The following is a 19,899-nucleotide window of genomic DNA, read 5'->3' as shown; positions in this document are numbered from 1 at the left end:
GGTTATAAGTAAGTTCAGAAGATAGCTACAATTTTCTTTAAAACCCCTTTTAAATTACTAAGTTTTGCGTTCTTTTGTTAGACCACCCATTATCTAGTTCAAATAATATTTTTAATAATCAAGAAATGTAACTATTTAAAGCAGAGAGACAATAAGCACATAGTAAACTACAGTTTGCACTATTTCAGTATGGGGTAACATTTTTAAACATAAGCACAAGGGAGTTAGCAAAGGCTACTATGTGACTTCAAATTGACACATTATAGGTGTGTTGCACTATTGTTAAGTTGCATGTGCTAATGTGGAGCAGGTAGAGATTTTCATACCTGTGTCTGTTTCCCAAATTACAGCATACTGGGGAGATGGAGATGGAGATGGGCATACAGGTGCTTTCTCCTCGCCTGCTTCATCTCACTCCAGGGTAGAGTCAGTGGGTCAAAGAGACAGATAAAGAGATGTGAGCCTGTGCACTGAGAGGGGTCGTCTTAGGAAGTTCTGAAGGAATCATCAGAAAATATTTGAGAAAGATTGTTTCAGCCATGTTACAATTTCAAATATTACACCATGACAGTTTCCCTTTTTGCAGGTCTTGGGTTCAGGATACATACAAAAGTTTATGAGATACTCCTTAGGGTACATGATTTTTCTTGAGACAGTTTTATTTCCTCATCATAGAGCTGGCATGAGATTGACCCTAGTCTGTAATTTTCTCTGTGTCTTCACTTAAGAGCTGTAGTGAAATGTAACTGACACAAAATACCGTACGCCAGCTATTGAAATTGCTGTTTGGCATGCACACATGCTCATCAAACTGTCATTGCCATAAGTAAAGCAAACAGTTGTCACCCCCAGAGTGTCTTCTGCCTCTGCTTTGGTTTGGTTATTTCATTTCTTCTACTTATTTTTGTGTTGAATTTGCATCTGTTTGTGCTGGCTGCATTACTAAAGTGGAAACCAGTTACGTCTATGCTTGGCTCTCTCCTCTTTACCTTTGTGCTATTGCTATCAGAAGTTTCACTTTTATATGTTAGAAAGTACATACTACGTTTGGCTTTTTATCCAGCCACTGGTCTTTGATAGAGACTTGAGTGACAGAAATAGTGTTCATCCACACGGCTAACATTTTTTCTAATGTTCTGTATTCCTTTGTATAGACCGTGCGATCCTCCTCCCCCTCTTCCTCCTTTTTCTCTTCCTCTTCCTCTTCCTCCTCATCTTCTACTCTATGGATTGTTTTTTGTAACCTACTGTCAAATTCACCAACAATTCTGTTTGATCAAGCCAACTGTTTTTCACTTCAAAATGCATCTCTCAGTTCTATGGTGTATACTTGAGTCCTTTTAAACTGTTGTGTCTTTTCGTTGACATTCCTACCAAAGAAAACTTGGATTCCTTACCTCGAAAGCCTTAGTCTCCCACCTTCACATATTCATTACTCACATTTGAATCCTCTACCGGGCAAAACACATATCTCCATGCTATTGGTTTGCTTTCTGTAGATGCACACTGTTCTTTTGTGGGAGGGGGCGTATATCCTTATTTCTTCATTTCCCTTAGCTCTCTGGTTTCAGCCCAGTAGACAAAGCATCCCTTCTTCACAGACTTGCCCTGGAGATTAACTCACTAAACCTCACATAGGGAACTCAGGGATGTTCTAAACCCCTGTGCTCACCTGAACTGACGTCAATTTTCCTCTGTGGTTCTCAGGAAGCTAGAAAACACTAGTTCCCGTGTGTGCCCTGAAAATGAGAGGTAGGAACCCATCCCTCCCACAGCACCTGGAAAAGTAGGATTGCTTCATGTGTATCCCTTCTCTCTGTAGGAAAGCATCTAGGAGCTGGGGCTCATCGCCTAGTAGCTCTACTCAGAGCCAAGGAAAGATTATATGGTAATTGCCTTTATGCTTGTTTAAATGTCATGTGCTTTAAAATAATTTAGTTACCTTTTGCTGCCTGAAAAAGTTGGGCAAATGTCAGTCCCCAACAGGAAAGTTAGAGACTAGTCTTTATGATAGCAAACAAAGCGTTGGGGGTTCTAGAGGGAGACTTGGCCCTTCTAGGATGAACCTAGAGAGCAGCCTTTATCTGTGACTTCATCTGTGGATTTGATCCACACAACATATATCCACACACTCATTTAAACGCCAAGTATTAGAATCGCTTGTCTATCAGCCCCAAGAATAGACAAGTTAGAGGTAGACTTCCAAAGAACTGAAAAACAGATGCTTACTGCACAGTTCAGTTCATTCCAGGGAGAAGATGGAGCCCTATTTTTATCACTCAGGTAAAGTCTATGGTGGGGAGACTTGATGTGTTCATACTTCAGAGGATGCATAGTGGTTTGTATTGTTTGCCTTTGGATGCAATCAAGTTTGCAGCCAGACCCTTGGGCAGCAGCTTTAAAGATCAGATATGTGATATCCAACCTACACCCTCCCAGGCAGGAATTAGACTATTATCTGCCATTCTGTGCTGAGCTAGTGTGAAGATACAGGAAGAGATCTGAGGACTTGTTTTAAATATGCTTTTTCCCTCCATGGTCCCAGGTAGCTGCTGAACCAATTAGATTAGCATGCAGGCACAGTCCTTTGGTAGCAGGCTTACAAATGTGACCCAAACCCTTCAGTACTCAGAGAGACACCGATGAGGGCTGGTCTATGATGTCTGGGATGAGTTTGGGGGAGACTGTATCTCAGTTTTTCATGCTGAATTTGAAGTGGGCTGATTTTTAGCTCACTGGTGTATAGACTGTCAAATATTTCTAGGATTGTCTCCAAGGGTATTAGTTAATGTGTTTACATGGTATTTCTGCAGAGGATTGGGGGGATGGCTGAGCCTCCTGTTTTGCCATTGTCTGATGCTTTCCTTTAGGTCAGGTTTTTTGTTTTGGGGTTTAGTTTTTGTTATCAAAATTCTGAGTATTACTTTTGTGAGAATTGGATATATTTGGACTCCTAAAATTATTAAGATTTAAAATATACATATACATTTACAGGGCTGAAAAAAATACTCAGTGGCTAACTGTACTTGCTCTGCAGAGGACCCAGATTCAGTTCCCAGCTCCCACACAGTGGCCTATAACCACCTGGAACTCCAGTTACAGGAGATCCGATGCTCTCTTCTGACTCCTATGAGCTTATGAATGTAGGTAGTGCAGAAACAAGACACACACACACACACACACACATATGAATGCATACACACTCGCACATACACACACACATGCTCACACACCACACTTTTTTCATTTACATCAACTCATTTCTTATAACTTTACTCTGTTTAGATTATGAGGTTTTTGTTTGATAAATACTTTTGAAAATATCTCTGTAGTTTACTTGATGCAGCGTTATCATCCAGGCCTTACTTTGGGTTCTTATTTATTTGGAAGACTTTTGGATTCAGAGTCTTTCCTCCTCACGCAGCCTCACTCCCCTTGCATAGATTCAGTCCATCTCCTCAAAGACTTTATTCCAGTGGTTCTCAACCTGTGGGTCACGATCCCTCTGGGGGTCCAATGACTCTTTACAGGAGCTGCATATCAGATATCTATATTATGATTCATAACAGTAGCAAAACTATGGAGTTATGAAGTAGCAATGAAGATAACTTTATGGTTGGGGGTCAGCACAGGGAACTGTATTAAGGGGTCACAGCATCAGAAGGGACAAGAACCACTGCTTTATTCAAAAGACAACAAAAGCATGTACAGTGCAATCGCTCCTTCAAACTGCCCCAGTGCCCCTCCGCTTCACCAATTCTCTTCCTGGCTTCCTCGCCTGTACGGTTTTTGGCCTACAACTTCAGATCCTCCCACCTTGGCCTCAGCTTTTCTAGTGTTTAGACTACAGCATGGGTCACCGTGCTCAGACCTTTCTACCAGGTTTTTCAGACGAGCACTCTTGAGCACTCAGCCAGGGCTAGAGAGCTCCTGCTACTGGAATAAAAGCCATACAGCATTCTAAGCAATTCTCCTGTAGGAATCTGAACTTGCATTGAGTCTTAGGAGTGTGATGGGAACAGACAGAATGCCCAGAACAGTCACCAGTCATCTTGCCAGAGGCTTCTTCCCTTGGTCTTGGACTGTAGATGCCTGTGAATCCTAAGTTCCTGGTTCTGCGGGAGTCTTCCTGTCCCAGCCGGCACATCTACGGCATCTGCATGCTACCTGGGTTTGCTTCTGCGTCACAGCCTGGAAATGCCCTGGGGACTGCAGAATGGGGCAATTGTGGGGCTCCTCTTGCTTGTATTACCTCTTTCATATATCACTGTTACTTTTTGTTGTAAGATTTTCTTTTATTCAAACAGCTGCTTTTTTATTATTTTAGCAAGAATAGTATATCTTGCCCCCATGACTCTATCTTAGTTCAAATCAGAAGTGCTTTGCCACTGATTCTAGTTTTGCATGCTAACTATGTGATCCACAAACCAGCTAGCAGCAGAGAGAAATGTAGAAGATGACATAAGGAACAAGTAGTTTCCTAATGGGAGAAAAGCAAAAGGCAAGGAAGCAAATACGTTCATCAGTGAAGCTGGGATTGATCGGGACTATTTGGAGAGAGATTACACGGCACATGCTGCCTTTAGGAAAGAGCTTAGGAGCCAGTGACCCCACTATATATCCAGTCTTCGTGGAGATGAACTGAGTCTATGGAAAATGGGTAAGACTGGGTAGGGGAAAAGGATCCTAAACCATAAACAATCAAAAATCAGCTCCAAATTGTTAAACTGAGTAGCATAGGGCTTGTGCAGTATCTCCCTCCACCGAAGCCTCAGGCTTGGGTTTTCTTTGCTCATTAATACATCGGACTGTAGCTGTATTGGCTATTTGAAAGAAAAACTGGGAAAAGGGTTTCAGTAAGAATGTGGTTGCCCCTCCTTAGGGAGGAACTAAGAATTTCTTCCAGTCCTTGATTTTAAAATGGAACTGCCATTTGATCTATCTATAATATACCATCAACCATTTCTTCTTTGTGGTGCTTGGTGTCAAACTCAGACCCTCACATTTGGTAGGCTTCATCCATGCTAGGCAAGTGTTCTGCCACAGAGCTATATCCCCAGCCCTGTCACATGGTCTTCTGCATTTTGCTTATATCTCTGATTTGAAATCATGTTCAATGTTTCCTATATGACCATAGCTGGTATTTTCTTGAGCATCATGTAGGTTGAGCTCCCAAACAAGTTGACAATGTCTGTGACTTCAATAACATTCCATTTCTAAAAAAAGAAATTGAAATACAGACAGCATCCTGGAAAACACATGCTTGAATATCAAAACATACTGGTAAAATGTACTCCAGAGTTTAAATGAATATTGGCTCACCAGAGGGATTCATAATTTGGTATTAATGGCTCTGATCAAAACTTTTTTTGCAAGAGAAGAAAGAAACACTTTCCTTGTCTCTTCTAGTGATAATTATTTGTTCCCAAACATTTTTAGGAAGCTGGTGTTGGCCATCCTTTATTTATTCCTCGAGAATCTTGAGCAAGCTATTCTAAAATATTTTCTGTTCTTCAGTAGCAACTTTATTTTCAAAAAGGCAGTGTTCCTGTTGCCTTCAGTGTCAGGGACATGAAATCCATTCGGAGGAGGAAGGGCACTCCGAGAAATTCTTTGATAAATTTAAAAGTTTCTAATTACACAGCTTCATGTTCCAAAGTGAATGAAACTTACTCAAAGTCATCAAGGAAGCAGGTTATTCCTAAAAATACTTTATATCATATCTGTAACAATACTGGAAAGAACACAGCTTGTGCCATCTGCCATGTTGTTTTTCATTTCCCACGTCTTGTACTTCGGGTATAACACAAAGTTTGCTTGTGTTGCGAAATCCAAAGCAAACCCTTTGGCTGCAGCCACTGACTTAGTGTTGACATTTGCTTCTTTTCAGGAAAAAAAATGGGTCAGCTGCCATACTAATATCTCTGCACAGATAGAAATAGATCCTGTGGAGATGCAATAAATGTTCCCTAAAATGATTTTGATGCAAACATAAAAGATGAAAATTTATCCTTGAATTAATGTGGAAAGGCCAACTCCCTTGCTGCTTCTCTTGGAAGAAAGCGCCCATCGCTCTGAGCACAGACGGTGCCTGTGTGTGTGTAGCAAGACAACCATAAAGCTAGCTACTTTCTCTTTCTTGGTATTATGCCCTGTTCCTCTCTGCCAGTGGAGTCTCCCATCCCCAGCTTAGAAATCTGTTCATAAGATGTCCCAGATTGTTACCCACTGATACCAGAGCACAGTCTTTCAGAAACAATTTGATTCTTTGTCATTTGAAAATAATACCTCAATTAATTTTGAGAATTTCATACAATGTACTTTGATCACATTCACCCCGCAATTTCTCCCAGATCTACCCTTGCCTCTCTGTCAAACTTTGTGTCTTCTTTGTTGTGGCTGTTTTTAACCCACTTAGTCCAACTTGTACTGCTTGAAGAGAGAAGCAACCATCATCTTACCCAGCTGTGAATCCTACGAGCTACAATAGTGATTGGCCTGGCAAGACATATCTACTGTGGCATGCATATTATGGTAGTAACCAGCCACTTTCTCAAGGTCCACCCCACACGACCTGGCACTACTATCCTTTTTTATTTTAAGCCCTTTGTGTTATATGAATTCCTCATATCCTTTTCCTATGGTTGAAGCATCTCAGGTGACCTTCTGTTGGTGACTGTCAATGGCCACATTTTCAACTTGGTCTTCTCTTAGCTCCAGTCTTACACTTAGAAAATTATTCCCTGTGAACTCCTGTGTCTTCCAGTTGACCATTCATTTGACTTCTTGCAGAACATGAAGCCCTGAAATGCCACCTGCCCATTTCTTTCCTTCACCCTCCGTGTGAAGCTGGCTGTTAAAGTAGCCCTCTGATGTTTCCCAGAGTCCATCTCACCACGCTGAACCAAGTCCCCAGCCTCCGTGAGACTCTGACCATAGTCAAAGCCACCGTTATTCTGGCTGCTCCCTTTGTCTCTGTGCTCTGCCTCATTCCTTGTTCGGTTCTCCTCCCTCTTTGCTTGTTGATTTTTCTTTATTCCTCTTTCTCCACACTCAGCATCGAAGATAGATACAGTCACGTGCCACACCTGACATCTGGCACCTGATTCTATTTTTCTTAAGGTTATGATGCTATCATGGCTTAAACATTGCTTTGTAGCTCTGAATTTCTTACTAATTTCCAATAACTGTCCAGTGTCTATAGAAAGTCCAAGTTCTTTAGTGTCTAATAATCTATTGTCAATGTTCCTCTCTAAATTCATCTGAAGGCCATTTTTCCCAATTCAAAACTTCTACTCTACACTTTCTACTTTAAAATGACAATTCAGTTCTCAGGTCTTTGTGTATTCAGGACAAGCTACATAGAACATGGACCCTTCCTACTTAGCTTATTATTTTGAACCTAAACCAGGTCCCCCATTCTAAGTGAAGCAAACCCCATTTATCCAAGCACATAGTAATCTGCCCACCACTCTGCCTTCTCCCTCTCAGGTGACTCATTCGTTTAGCTTTTTACCATTTTCAGCTTCAAGTTCTTTTTTGCTGTTTGCTGCATATGTATGTTCTGGCTCAGACTTCTCATTGTGTTGTAAGGGTCTGGCACAGCGCCTTGCTCAAACAGTTTATGGTTGTGATAATGATGCTGATAAAAGTAGGTGCTTGCCACTGCTCCAGGATACCACTCCACCCACGTTAAATGTTGAACAAGGAGGAAAATGTTCCTGTTATCAACCTTACTCTGAGGGTTTATCTATTACAAACACGTGACTAGGTTTTAGGAGGATAACTAGGAAAATCTCTGGCTGTGTCCATCTTCAAATGTCAGTCAGCAAATGTGACTAAGCAAGAAAAAAATGAGTTACAGTTAAACATGACCTGATGCAGGCATTCTTTTTAATGCTCTGACCTTGGCCTACTTTGATATCTGGCCAAATGACTCCTTTTCCCTGAGAACATTTGTTCCTGGTCTTATCACTTTGTCTTTCAGGCTTCCTCTTGCTCCAGAAATGGGCTGTTACTAATGACTTCCTTGGGTCTCCAGGACTGTGAATGTGTACACTGGCCTCTGACCCTCCTATCAGATATCTTCCCAGTGAGCAATCTGATTGGTGTACCATCAGTTGTTGAATACACTGGACCTTTCATTTGATGTCATTTTTTAAGGGCCATTGTGTTTATAAAATTCGGAAAGTTTCTGAGATGACTCAAATTTAATTCTTTCTTTTCAGAACCGACATTTCATAAATGCTGACATTAGGAAATGGTCCTACGAATGTCATGCTGCTGTACACCATGATATCAGTGATGTCTTTGTAACAGCCCAGCTTCTGCCTTTCTACGCTCAAGTCCTCAGTGACACTGAAAGAAATGCTAACAAAAGATAAACCAGGAACAACTTGATATCTATAAGCAAAGAATGAATGTGGGCCCATAACTCATATCATCTATAGAAAGTAGTACAAATAGGTCAAATGCCTAGATGTTAGCACTCAAACTATAACATTCAGGAGAAGATAGGTGTAAAACATCAGAGCTTTGGAATGAGCTATGAAACTTGAGGCATACAACCAAAGGACAAGGAAAAAATTAAAATATGTATTTAATTTAATTAATATGGAAAATATTTGTACTTCCAAAGGCACCATCAAAAACATGAAAAGTAGCTCACAGAACAAGAGAAAATAATTACAAGTCACTTCACACTCACTAAGATGACATGGTAAAAGAGCAGATGATTAAGAGTTTAGGAATGAACTAAAGAGTGGATAAAGAAAATGTGGTACATTTGCACAATGGAGTACTACTCACCCGGAAAAAAAATAGAATCTTGAAATTAGCAGGCAAATGGATGGAACTAGAAGAAACCATCCTGAGTGAGGTAACCCAGTCAAAAAAGACAAACATGGTATGTACTCACTCATATATGGATTTTAGACATAGAGCAAAGGATTACCAGCCTACAATCCACACCGCCAGAGAAGCTAGGAAACAAGGAGGACCCTAAGAGAGACATACATGGTCCTCTGGAGAAAGAGAAAGGAACAAGATCTCCAGAGCAAATTGGGAGCATGGGGGGGAGGGAGCTAGGACAAAGAAGGAGGAGAGAGGAGGGGAGAGGAGCAAGAAGGTTGAGTCAGGAGAAGAAAAGAGGAGACCATGATAAGAGATGCCATAATAGAGGAAGTCATTAAAGGTTTAAAGAGAAATCTAGCACTAGCAAAATTTCCAGAGATCTTCAAGGATGACACCAACTAACAATCTAAATAATAGCGGAAAGGCTACCTTAAATGCCCTTCCCCTATAATGAGATTGATGACTACCTTATATGCCATCCTAGAGCCTTCATCCAGTAGCTGATGGAATCAGAAGCAGACGCCCTCAGCTAAACATTGAACTGAACTCCAGGAATCCAGTTGCAGAGAGGGAGGAATGATGAGCAAAAGGGTCAAGACCAGGCTGGTGAAACCCACAGAAACAGCTGACCTGAACAAGGGGGAGCTCATGGACCCCAGACTTATAGCTGGGAAACCAGCATAAGACTGATTCAGACCCCTGAACATGGGTGTCAGGGAGGAAATCTATGAGGCCTCTGGTAGTGGATCAGTATTTATCCCTAGTGTACCAATGGACTTTGGAAGTCCATTCTACATAAAGGGATACTCTCTCAGCCTTGACACATGGGAGAGGGCCTCAACCCTGCCCCAAACGATATCACAGACTTTGAATATTCCCCAGTGGAAGGCCACACCCTCCCTGGGGAGCAGAAAGAAGATGGGATAGGGGGTTAGTGGGAGGCAGGGGAGGAAGGGAGGGAGAGGGAACTGGGATTGACATGTAAAACAAGCCTGTTTCTAATTTAAATAAAAATAGAAATTTTAAAAAAAGAGTTTAGGAATGGGAACTGGAGAGATGGCTCAGAGGTCAAGAGCACAGACAGCTCTTTCAGAGGTCCTGAGTTCAACTCCCTGCAGCTACATGGTGGCTCACAGCCATCTGTAATGAGATCTGGTGGCTTATTCTAGCATGCAGGCATGCATGCAGGCAGAAAACTTTATACTGAATAAATAAATCTTTTTTAAAAAAGAGTTTAGGAGTATATAGAACTGTTATACACTGCTCATGAGAATACAGTGTATAAAGATCCTTTGAAAAACAGGAAGTTACTCAAAAGTAAAAGAGAATCTCCACGTGATGCATTCCTGAGTACCTTCCTATGGGACCTGAGCCCAAATACCCACATAAGAACTTGTGTGTTCATAGAAGTATTGCTAAAAATTACCTCCTTTTCGCCCTCCTCTGTCCTCCCTCCAATCCCTCTAACATTCCTCTCCTTTCTTTCTCTGGAAATCATGGCCTCTTTTCCTTTAATTGTTATTGTTTTACACACGCGCGCGCACACACACACACACACACACACACACACACACACACACGCACACATCCCTTAAATATATAATTGCAACCTGCTCCTTCTTTTTGGTATGACTTGTATATATGATTTCAGAGATGACCACTTGGAACTGGATAACCAATTAGGGATCTCACCCCTGGAGAATACTGTTTCTCCCACTGTGAGCATTCCTTAGTCGTCTGTAGCTCTTTGTCTACAAGTGGCGTCCTGTGAGATTTCTGCCCTTTGCCATTTGTCTATTGGTATTGTCCTTGTTCATGTCATGTGTAGGTAGCCATATTGTTGAGACTATGGCTTCCTAACATTTCTAGGAGATACATTCTCACAGCATATTTCCTGGCTCTTTGGCTTGTACCATCTTCTCCCTCTCTCTTCTGAGATGGTCAGTGAACCTTAGGTGCTATTTTGTATCATAGATGTATCAGTCCGGGCTAAACATCCCACAGTCCACAATTACTTGTTCTCTGTTTTTTGACTAGTTGTGTTTTTTTGTAATGAACTATTGCAAGAAAAAAAGTTTGACGGGTGATGGTAACTACATGTATCTGTGAGAATAAGGATAAATATTTAGAATGCAGTTAGGAATTAATCACCATTATTGTAAACATCAAGGCAAGGAACAATTTAAATACTACCCACTGGTGCATGGACTAAAAACGATGTGTGTCCACATAATAGTATATTGATCATGAAAAAATGATATACTAATTCATACTATACCAATAAACCTTGAAAACACATCTAAGTGGGGACACTGGTTCATGAGGGAGTAATATTCTTCTTGAGATCTAGCTAATGATAGATTGGTACCCGAGTAGACTGTGTCATGCTCACAGACACTTGGTTATGTTTTTACTCTGAGTGGTACCAAACAGCTTTCTAAAGCGCAAAGCAGCATCTTCCTTCATTTTCAACTTTTCTTTCAGAGGAAAAGATCCAAACTGGATGCAGTGTGCTTTGCCGAGTCCACATCCTTCAGCTTAGGAAGGCCAGGAGAGAAGGACCTTTCAGGATAACTGAAAGGGATGAAGAGGACCCCAGCCCCAGTCCCATCCTTGTGGAGATTGTGGAGATGCGATCCCTGTATCATTTTAGAATGAAGTCAGTTTGTTAGAGGGCCATGGCCCTGTTACCCAGTGTCCAGGATGACTTACTGACACTTTCAGCTTTTAGTTAGACTACATTGCACCTTTTTGCTTACAGTCTGTGCACTGAGATAGAGCTAACCACTGCCCATCCTCTCACACTCTCATTCTCCTTTGCACCTGCCCTGCCTCCTAGATCTTCAGAGGCTTTACTGGGAGCTTTCCTCATTTTCCAGGGTTACTGATCTGTGTGCTCTGACTGGGGAAGTCCAAAGGATTCTTCTCAGACGTTGATGTCTGTCTGTCTCCACTCTGATATTGCTAGGCCAGTGAAACACGAGCTTTAGTGGCCATTGGAATCCAAGGGCTGGGGAGCTGAGACCTTGAATAGGCTTCCAAATCACCGATGACAGCTCCCCGCCGCACGGGTTTAGTGCTGTGGATTTTAGGTGGGAAATGTGACTTGGAACTCTTCTCTCAAAATGCTTCCTATGCTGCTGATCTGGAAAAGCATTTCCCTCTGTGTTTATTAAACACAGCCACATTAACCCGTATAGATGAGGCTTTACTGTGGCTTTTAGGGGACGTTGAATTATTTTCTTTATTATGGCTATATAAAGCCCTATGTAATTTTAGTTTAGCAATTCAAATTTTTAATTAAAACTTCCTATTTTTAAAAATGAATAGAATATCCAGAACATAGCCCATTTAAATTTCTGCTTTATTTTCACCACGTTTGTTCTGTGTTTCCCTGTTCTTCTCATCTCTCACCCTTCTGTCCTCAAGCATTTAATTCGTGGCTATTCTATGTCTGACTCTGAAGTAAGCCCCACAGAGCAAAGATGGATGGAGAAGATACAAATGAGTAAGTTTTCCATCGTCAGAGTAGATGCTTGTGAATACAAGGGCATGCGTTAGGGGCTGTAGGAGAAATGACTGTATCCTTGGACTATAGATGGCATACTCCTTGCTATAATGGAGAGGCAGCAAAGAGGTTCTAGAAGAAGGCTGACAGCCGGTATGGAATCAATGGCTTAATCAAAAGGAATAGCAACTACAATACCATTATAACAGCATTCACGTGACAATGATTTTTCAATTTGCTTGTTAAATCGCTTCCCTTTGACTTGAAAAACAATCTTCATTACCTTTTAACAAAAATAGGAAACCAGATACTTAACGTTTATATTTTATATTTATGCTTTGTCTGATAGGCACACTAATAAAATAATTTTGTCATCTAATACAGTTGTAGAACTACTTTGTGCAAACTGAATATTAAAAGACTGCACGAACGTATGCGTTCTGGACCGACCAAACGAAACAAGGGCTGGTGAAGGGTAAGACCAGCAGTGATGAGTCGCCATTGCAGACAGCTAAAAGGAAGGGTTTTGCTGTGAGAGGGCGCCACCTTCTGGACAGTCTTTCTGGACCCACTAATGATGGGTTTTTACTGCAGAAAAGGGGTCTTCCTCTAGAACCCTGGAAATCCAGGCCAGGCCCTGCCCCTTCTGGGGAGTCCTATCTCATACTTATAAAAGGAAGCATATGCTTGGGCTTAGACTGTGTTCGGTTGTAAAAGTGTGCTGCAATGGGTGTGGTCACCAGCACTAGACAAGGTCAACGTGTCCAAGACAGCCGAGGCCTGCCACTCACAAGCCTCAATGAAGCAAATGTATTGGCATCACCAAGCCCCAATTTTCTATCCGTAAAACAAGAATAATAATATAGCATACATACTCTCATACATAAAATTTTAATTAATAAAAAGTTTTAAACTGTAAAAAATAATATGAAATTTTGTTCAGGATAAAATAAGATATGTTTAAAATGTTTAGCATAAATACATGATTGCCAGAACAGCATCAAGATAGCCACAAAGAAGAAGTTACTTAATGTAAACATAGCTTAATCAGTTCAGAGACTGTGGGGAGCTCCATGATCTACCTAAAATATCTTGAGAAGTGTTATAAGAGTTGCTTTTCAGTTTTCACTCCTTTGGGATGGGTCCACTCTCTGGATCAAGAACCACCGTTTTCCAAGCTGTCAACTGATCAGTGCCCTGGGAGATCAACATGATGACAGCTCAGCTTTTATTTGTTTATGGTGGCTTGGGTTAAGCTAAGGCCCTGATCTCCCAAACATAACATCACGAGAGACTGGTTGAAATGTTTCAATAATTATTAAAACAAGAAAATATTTTGTTATAGTTAGATAAACTCATTTATTCAAGCTAAGTTCTGAACACTTGGAAGTTTCATAGCGATATTTTTAATTAATGCAAAACCAAATGGAGCGGCCAAACCCCATGCCATGGTACTCCTACCAAAGTAAATGAATAAATGAATGAATAAATATAAATAAAAAATGGGAGTACAGTTCTTCAATTTTTATTGCCAGAGATAATCAGCTCTATGGACTTAAAAAATCTTAAATTTTAGAATATTCAGCAATCTGCTTCTTCTGAGGTCTTATAAATTAAACATTGTCATAATCAGTCAAAAAGATACACTAAAAACCACACTGCCCGAGCCAAGAGCGGCATGATATGCCAGGCCCCAGCTGCAGACTTTACAGGCACTGACCTCATGTAACCTCGCAACCTGAGGATGGGTCCAGAGTTTGCATTGTGGGGTATGAAAAGGCTGACTGCTCACCTAGAGCACCCACCTCCTGCTTATTAAAGTCGGTAAATGACAAAGTGGGATGCAAACCCATTTCCCATGGAGTTTCTCAAGCTATATTGCTTGAGCACTTTGAGCAGATCATAACAGATTATCAAATTACATACGAGCTTTCACATGCTTATTACGCCCTGTTTGTCAGTGTCCAATAAGATAGGCCTGAAGTACACATCCTGTTAGCCAGATGCCCGAACACTGCCTGCAGGTGTAGTGGTCTCTTCGCGGTGCCTGGAGATCTCTGGGCCTCATACACACTGGTGGAAGGATAGAACCTTGGTGATCCCTGTGTCATTCCTGAACCTTGTGATCACAGCTGCCCTCGTGGGCCTCGGGAAGTTAGCTGGGAGAACAGACAGAGCAGTGGGTCTTCCTGCAAGCAGACCTGGTGTGTCCGTTCACATTTTCCTCTTCATTTGTATTGAGGAGAAATATTTGAGGAAGGAAAATACTCATCTCAGACCCAAGACAGTTTTCAAATAATATCTTTAGGGTTTTTTCCTTTCAAACTCTGTGTCTTTTACCTGCTTTGGTAATTTTTACTGCTAATAAATCATCTGTATGTGTTCCTTAAATTCACTGTAAGGAAATATGTAGGAGGGAGAGTATAAGGTTGGTGGGGCAGCCAGGGCCTTAGGTGCATTCTTCTTGTTTAGATCTTGTTCAGAGTTCGGGGCCCAGGCGGATCAGGCCTGTGTGTAGCAAGGGCTGTGGTTGGGTTTACTGTGTTGGACTGCAGATACACCCAGCCAGGCTTGTTCTTCAGAGCAGTGCTTGTCTGTCTAGTTGCTTATATCTGCCATGTGTATGCTTAGAGTCTGCCTTAACTATTTTAGAAATTCCTTTGGAGCACCCGGGAAGTGTCCATTGAAGTTCATGGCCTCTGTGTACACTCTCTCATTTTTTCAATGCTAGCGGTAATTTAACAAAATGGAATTGAAGCTATGACATTTTCCTGTATGCAACGATGGGGTACTGTAAAACAAGGGGGGTGTTCTTCCTGTTTGTAACTAGACAGAAGTGTGGAACTTGACTAAAGGGTGACTATGCCTTTCTCGTCTTTTTCCTCTCTCACGTGTGTGTCCATCTGGAAATTTCAAAGAAGTATGCTCGAATATGTCCCATCCCACTGCTAACTCTGTATCTTAAAAATAAAGTTCAAGCAACCATTCTAAGATGTATATGTCCAAAAGTTGTATGCATGCATATACATAAAATATATGTGGCTTATGTATAGCATATGCATGGCACCTATGCAATACCAAGAAGAATCACAATGGAAGGCACCATTTTCTCTGTCCCTGGATGAAGAAGTTGAATCATGGAGGGCTGAGTGGTTGTGCAACATACACACACAGATAGTGAGTTTAGGGCTACTCTGCTTTCCCATGGGCAATGATGACTCTCTCCATGGGTGTCTGTTTTCTGGATAACTTTGGAAGACCAGATTTTTGGAGCAACTCACACTCACCATTAAGAACCTTAGTTAGGAATTTGGCTTAGCAGAAGCATTGCACTGGATAAGGACTCGGGTCAATAATAGCATACTGTAACTCTGACTCCACATTTTGCAAATTGCAGGCATTTGAGCACTGGAACTGATTTTTTTTCTCATATACTGTAGAGAACATGACATCCCACACTTCACAGAGATGTCATGAAGACAGATGACATAGTGGGTGTAGAGACATCTGGAAACATTTGAAATGTTATGTAAATATTCAAAAATGATTACTTGCATGGTCACAGTTAGTTTGGGGTTACTAAACTGAGACTCTATTAGTCTGGGCCCATTGTTCTTTTCATTCATTCGTGCTATCTTAGTGTGCCTCGCATGCACAGTCATTCACACACTGATCATTCTCCTTTTATATTTTTATATTTTTGGTTGTGAGCCTAGTCTTTAACGGCTGAGCCATCTCTCCAGCCCGATCATTCTCCTTTTAGATAAATAAAACCTGTTATACTCTGTGATGGAATAGGATTCTTGCTGTTGCTGCTTTCATAAACAATGTGCTACTCTTCAATAGAATCCACTTCTCTTTTACTCAAACTTGGAAATTCTCCCACCCAATGACACTAGAATCTACATTGCAAATGAAAGCTCCTGATAAGCATGCTAACCAGGCATAGTCAGAGATGCTCAGAGTAGAAGTCTCACCTGAGCTGGAGCAGGACTTCAGTTTCCATAGGGGAGAGTGGAGTGCCATCATGGGAGACTTATGTGACATCATCCATCCAGTGAAGGCCATGTTTCCACTCAGGGCCATGAGCCTGACACTGTGCTGAGGGCATCTGGTTTTGCTAATTTTCGTGTTTTCAGAACTGTTGAGTTTTTTTAAATAAACACATGGTCTTCCTAAGTGTTTTCCCTTTGCTACTTACAGAAGAAGACTGCACAAGTTGGGCGTGTCAAAGGTCACCCAGGTGGATTTTCTGCCAAGAGAAGTAGTATCCTACTCCAAGGAGACACAGACTCCTCTTGCAACTCATCAGTCAGAAGGTAAAAGACGTCTTTTGTTTTCTTTACATGCTTTGTCTGCAGAAACTGTCAGGGATTAGCATCCTTTGTGTTGATGTCATATTCCAGGGGTCTTCATGGGATATAAACAGAGTGACATCCAGAAAGCCACAGAGGCTGTTTTCTCTGATTTTGGAGGCTCTGCAGAGGGAATCCTTTGCTATTGCTCCAAGAGATCATGAACTTTTAAGTGCATAACATTTGTGTCAAGTTTCTGTGCTTGTGTGCGGAGGGTGGAAACCATCAAGGTGGTGAATAGATGCTTTCACACAGATGTTAATAAGACTATGTACATTAAGATCCATCATTTGAGGATGGCTCAGAAGTTAAGAGTGCATAATACTCTTGCACAGGACCAACACCTAGGCCTGGCGGCTCACAAACACCTGTAAGTTCAGATCCAGGGGATCCAATGCCCTTTTTTGTTCTCTGCAAGTATGTACACACACACACACACACACACACACACACACACACACACACGGTTCACACAAAGAGATATACACATACATATAAGTAAAAAATAAAACTCTTTTCAAAAATTCACCATTTGTAGGAACAGCAAACTGCATCCCACCACCTGTTTCTAAAAACAGAATATTACTGGGACGTAGATGCTTCCAATCATTTGCACATGGAGTTAATTTTCTTCCTATAATGATCTGGTTGAACAGACATGAAGAAGACCTTAGCTGGCTCACAAACACTAAAATCTTGGATCTAATCCTTTACAGAAAACCTTTTCTGGGCAGTTCACATAACAACACACAGGTCAACAATATTCTCCATCCACATTCAATATAGATGAGTGGAAACGGAAATGTATAACCTCTTTTATGCATATCAGAAAATATGAAGAGGAAAATCTGTATGCAAATCTCAGCCAATCGTTCAAGTCAATGTGATGGTTAACGGTGACTTTTAACTCCCTGGGATTGTAATCTTGATGGAAATGAGCCTGTGGGCATGTCTGAGGGATTTTCCAGGTTTGCTTAGTTGAGATAGAAAGATCCTGTGTACGCAGTGACAACTTAGGAGGACTGAATTAAAAGGAGAAAGGGACCCAAGCACAAAGCATTCACACTGCTTTGTGCTATCTGCTTCAAGACCCTGCTCCCACAACCCTTCTGCCATGATAGGCTGTATTCTCCGAAGGTGTTTTTAATCATAGTGACAGGACAAGGCTTCTTGTCATGTGTTGTTATCATAGTAACTGAGACACTAACAAGGATGCAGTGGGCGGGGGCTTGGTCCTGCCTCACCTTAATGTGCCAGGTTTTGTTGACTCCCAATGGGAAGCTTTACCCTCTCCGAGGAGTGGATGGGGACAGCAGGAGGCGGGAGGGGAACCTGTGTCTGATATGTAAAATGAGTAAAATTTTAAAATAAAAAACAAAAGGTCAAAGATGGACATTGGGAAAAAAAAAACAACGTAGCATTGCTGACATAGCAGTTTTACTTCCTGTGTCATCAGTGTGGGGGAAGATGATGTGATAATTTGGGGCTCATTTTCCCTATGCACTAAATATTGAGCAAAACTCTAAATAGTGAAATGCATCAGCCTCTTAATACTTCGTCTGTAACATACATAAACCACTGAAGTTTGGTTTGTGCAAGCTATAGAGATTTTCAATTTGGATTATCAGCTTATAATGTCAAAAGTGAAGAAAACTCCTGTTTCTTGAAGTTCAGGCTGCCTACAGACGGTAGGGAGGGCTTTCCTCAGTGATACTGCTGTGAGGACAAGTTTAACAGCAGTACCTATCAAGCCCTGTGATAAACTATCAAAGTTTAGACACAGAAGAGTAGCACCCTCTGGTGGTGAAACTTTAAACGAACCAACGGCCACATTAAGACCTATGTGTTAACTTGGCAGAAAATACCCTGTTAGGGGAGCTGGGATTGACATGTGAAACAAGCTTGTTTCTAACTTAAATTAAAAAAAAAAGAAAACCCTTCATGAGTCCTGTCCTTGGGCCTCCAGACAAGAGAAGGAAGATCATTAAAAAGCAACCTCACTACCCAGTCAAAGCATTTGTTTGAGTTAATTTGCTGCCAGAGGCATTTGCAGAACTATAGCGAGAGGTATATTTATTTAGCCTCAAATTTGACCCATAGCATAAAGTGATACAACTGAAATAAGAGAAGGAGTGAATTATTTTTAAGAATGTGTATACTTACGGTATTGGAAATGGTACAGAAATATTTACAAGGGGAGATAAATTAAGGATGAAAATGCATCAACTCTAAACTTTTAAACTGGGATACATCAAAAGGAAAAGCCCACAGAGTTCATTTTATTACTGCAGAGAGAGGTTGGGAGCCCTCATTATACTGTGGTCCAAGCAGCAGGAAGGGAGGAATTTATTTCTTAGCAATTGGCAGAAGTTCTTGCTGTTTTCTTAACAAGACCCATGGAGCTTTCTTGTGGTAATGGTTCAAATTCCACAATACAGACTTGAACCCAAAGCCAGCTACCGGAGCCTACGGGAGCTCATGATATTAAAAACAAGCCTTTAGCATTGCCATGTCACCGCAGATGCTGGACCCTTGACCTTTGGCAGCCTGGCTGTCAAGGATGCCCAGGGCCAGCCTCTCACCTGCTGGGGGAGTGACAGGGAAGGGTAGCACAAGTGTCAGCAGTGGACAGTCTGCAGCCAGGTCCTTCCAAATGGGAGCCTTGGATTGGTGCCTGATTTCGTATTTGAAACAGTACAATGCTGTGACGGCAAGGGCAGCCTTGCAGGGACAGGAGCCCAGTGACTACTGAATTTTGCAGTGAGGCTCTTACCTGGATTACATTTTCATCTGTCAAGCTCTTTATTAATCACTACATATAAAGACTGGTTGATTCTTTTTAACCCATTGTTCGAAGACAGAAAATTAGTGAAGTTCAAACTAACAGACACAGTGTACTTAATGAAACATAGGAGGAGCAGTTTGGACTTGCCAGAGCCTGAGCCCCTTTCCTCTGCCATATACCGTAATGAGCATTCTTTGCTGTATTAGCCTGTCACATAATGGTCTGTTGTGAGAAAGACTCCGAGCTGTTTTAAAACATGGTAGATTTAGGAGTCAAATCTCCATCAATACAGTTCTTTCAAGTAGCTTAGGGCTTCCTCGTCTGCTGAGGTCATTAGTCACAGTGAGAGAAGGCTGAGAGCAGAGAACTCTGATCAGGAGCAGGCTATCTCTACCCTC

At 41.4% G+C, this 19,899-nt stretch overlaps 1 protein-coding gene across 6 annotated transcripts in view; it reads left to right on the top strand.

Moving 5' to 3' along the window:
• Positions 1-19,899, top strand: part of Dync1i1 (dynein cytoplasmic 1 intermediate chain 1) — a 293,263-nt gene that overhangs the window by 57,910 nt on the left and 215,454 nt on the right. For all 6 annotated transcript variants that reach the window (XM_040728478.1, XM_040728477.1, XM_005082921.4 and 3 more), the window contains one exon: positions 16,565-16,680. In XM_040728478.1, the coding sequence (XP_040584412.1) occupies positions 16,565-16,680 (116 nt within the window). The remainder of the gene's footprint in view (positions 1-16,564; positions 16,681-19,899) is intronic.

The sequence above is a fragment of the Mesocricetus auratus genome, unplaced genomic scaffold (assembly GCF_017639785.1).
Source record: "Mesocricetus auratus isolate SY011 unplaced genomic scaffold, BCM_Maur_2.0 Super-Scaffold_100019, whole genome shotgun sequence".
Taxonomy (NCBI): Eukaryota; Metazoa; Chordata; class Mammalia; order Rodentia; family Cricetidae; genus Mesocricetus; species Mesocricetus auratus.
Note: the sequence above shows the minus strand (reverse complement) of the source record. Positions and strands in the feature narration are given on the sequence as shown.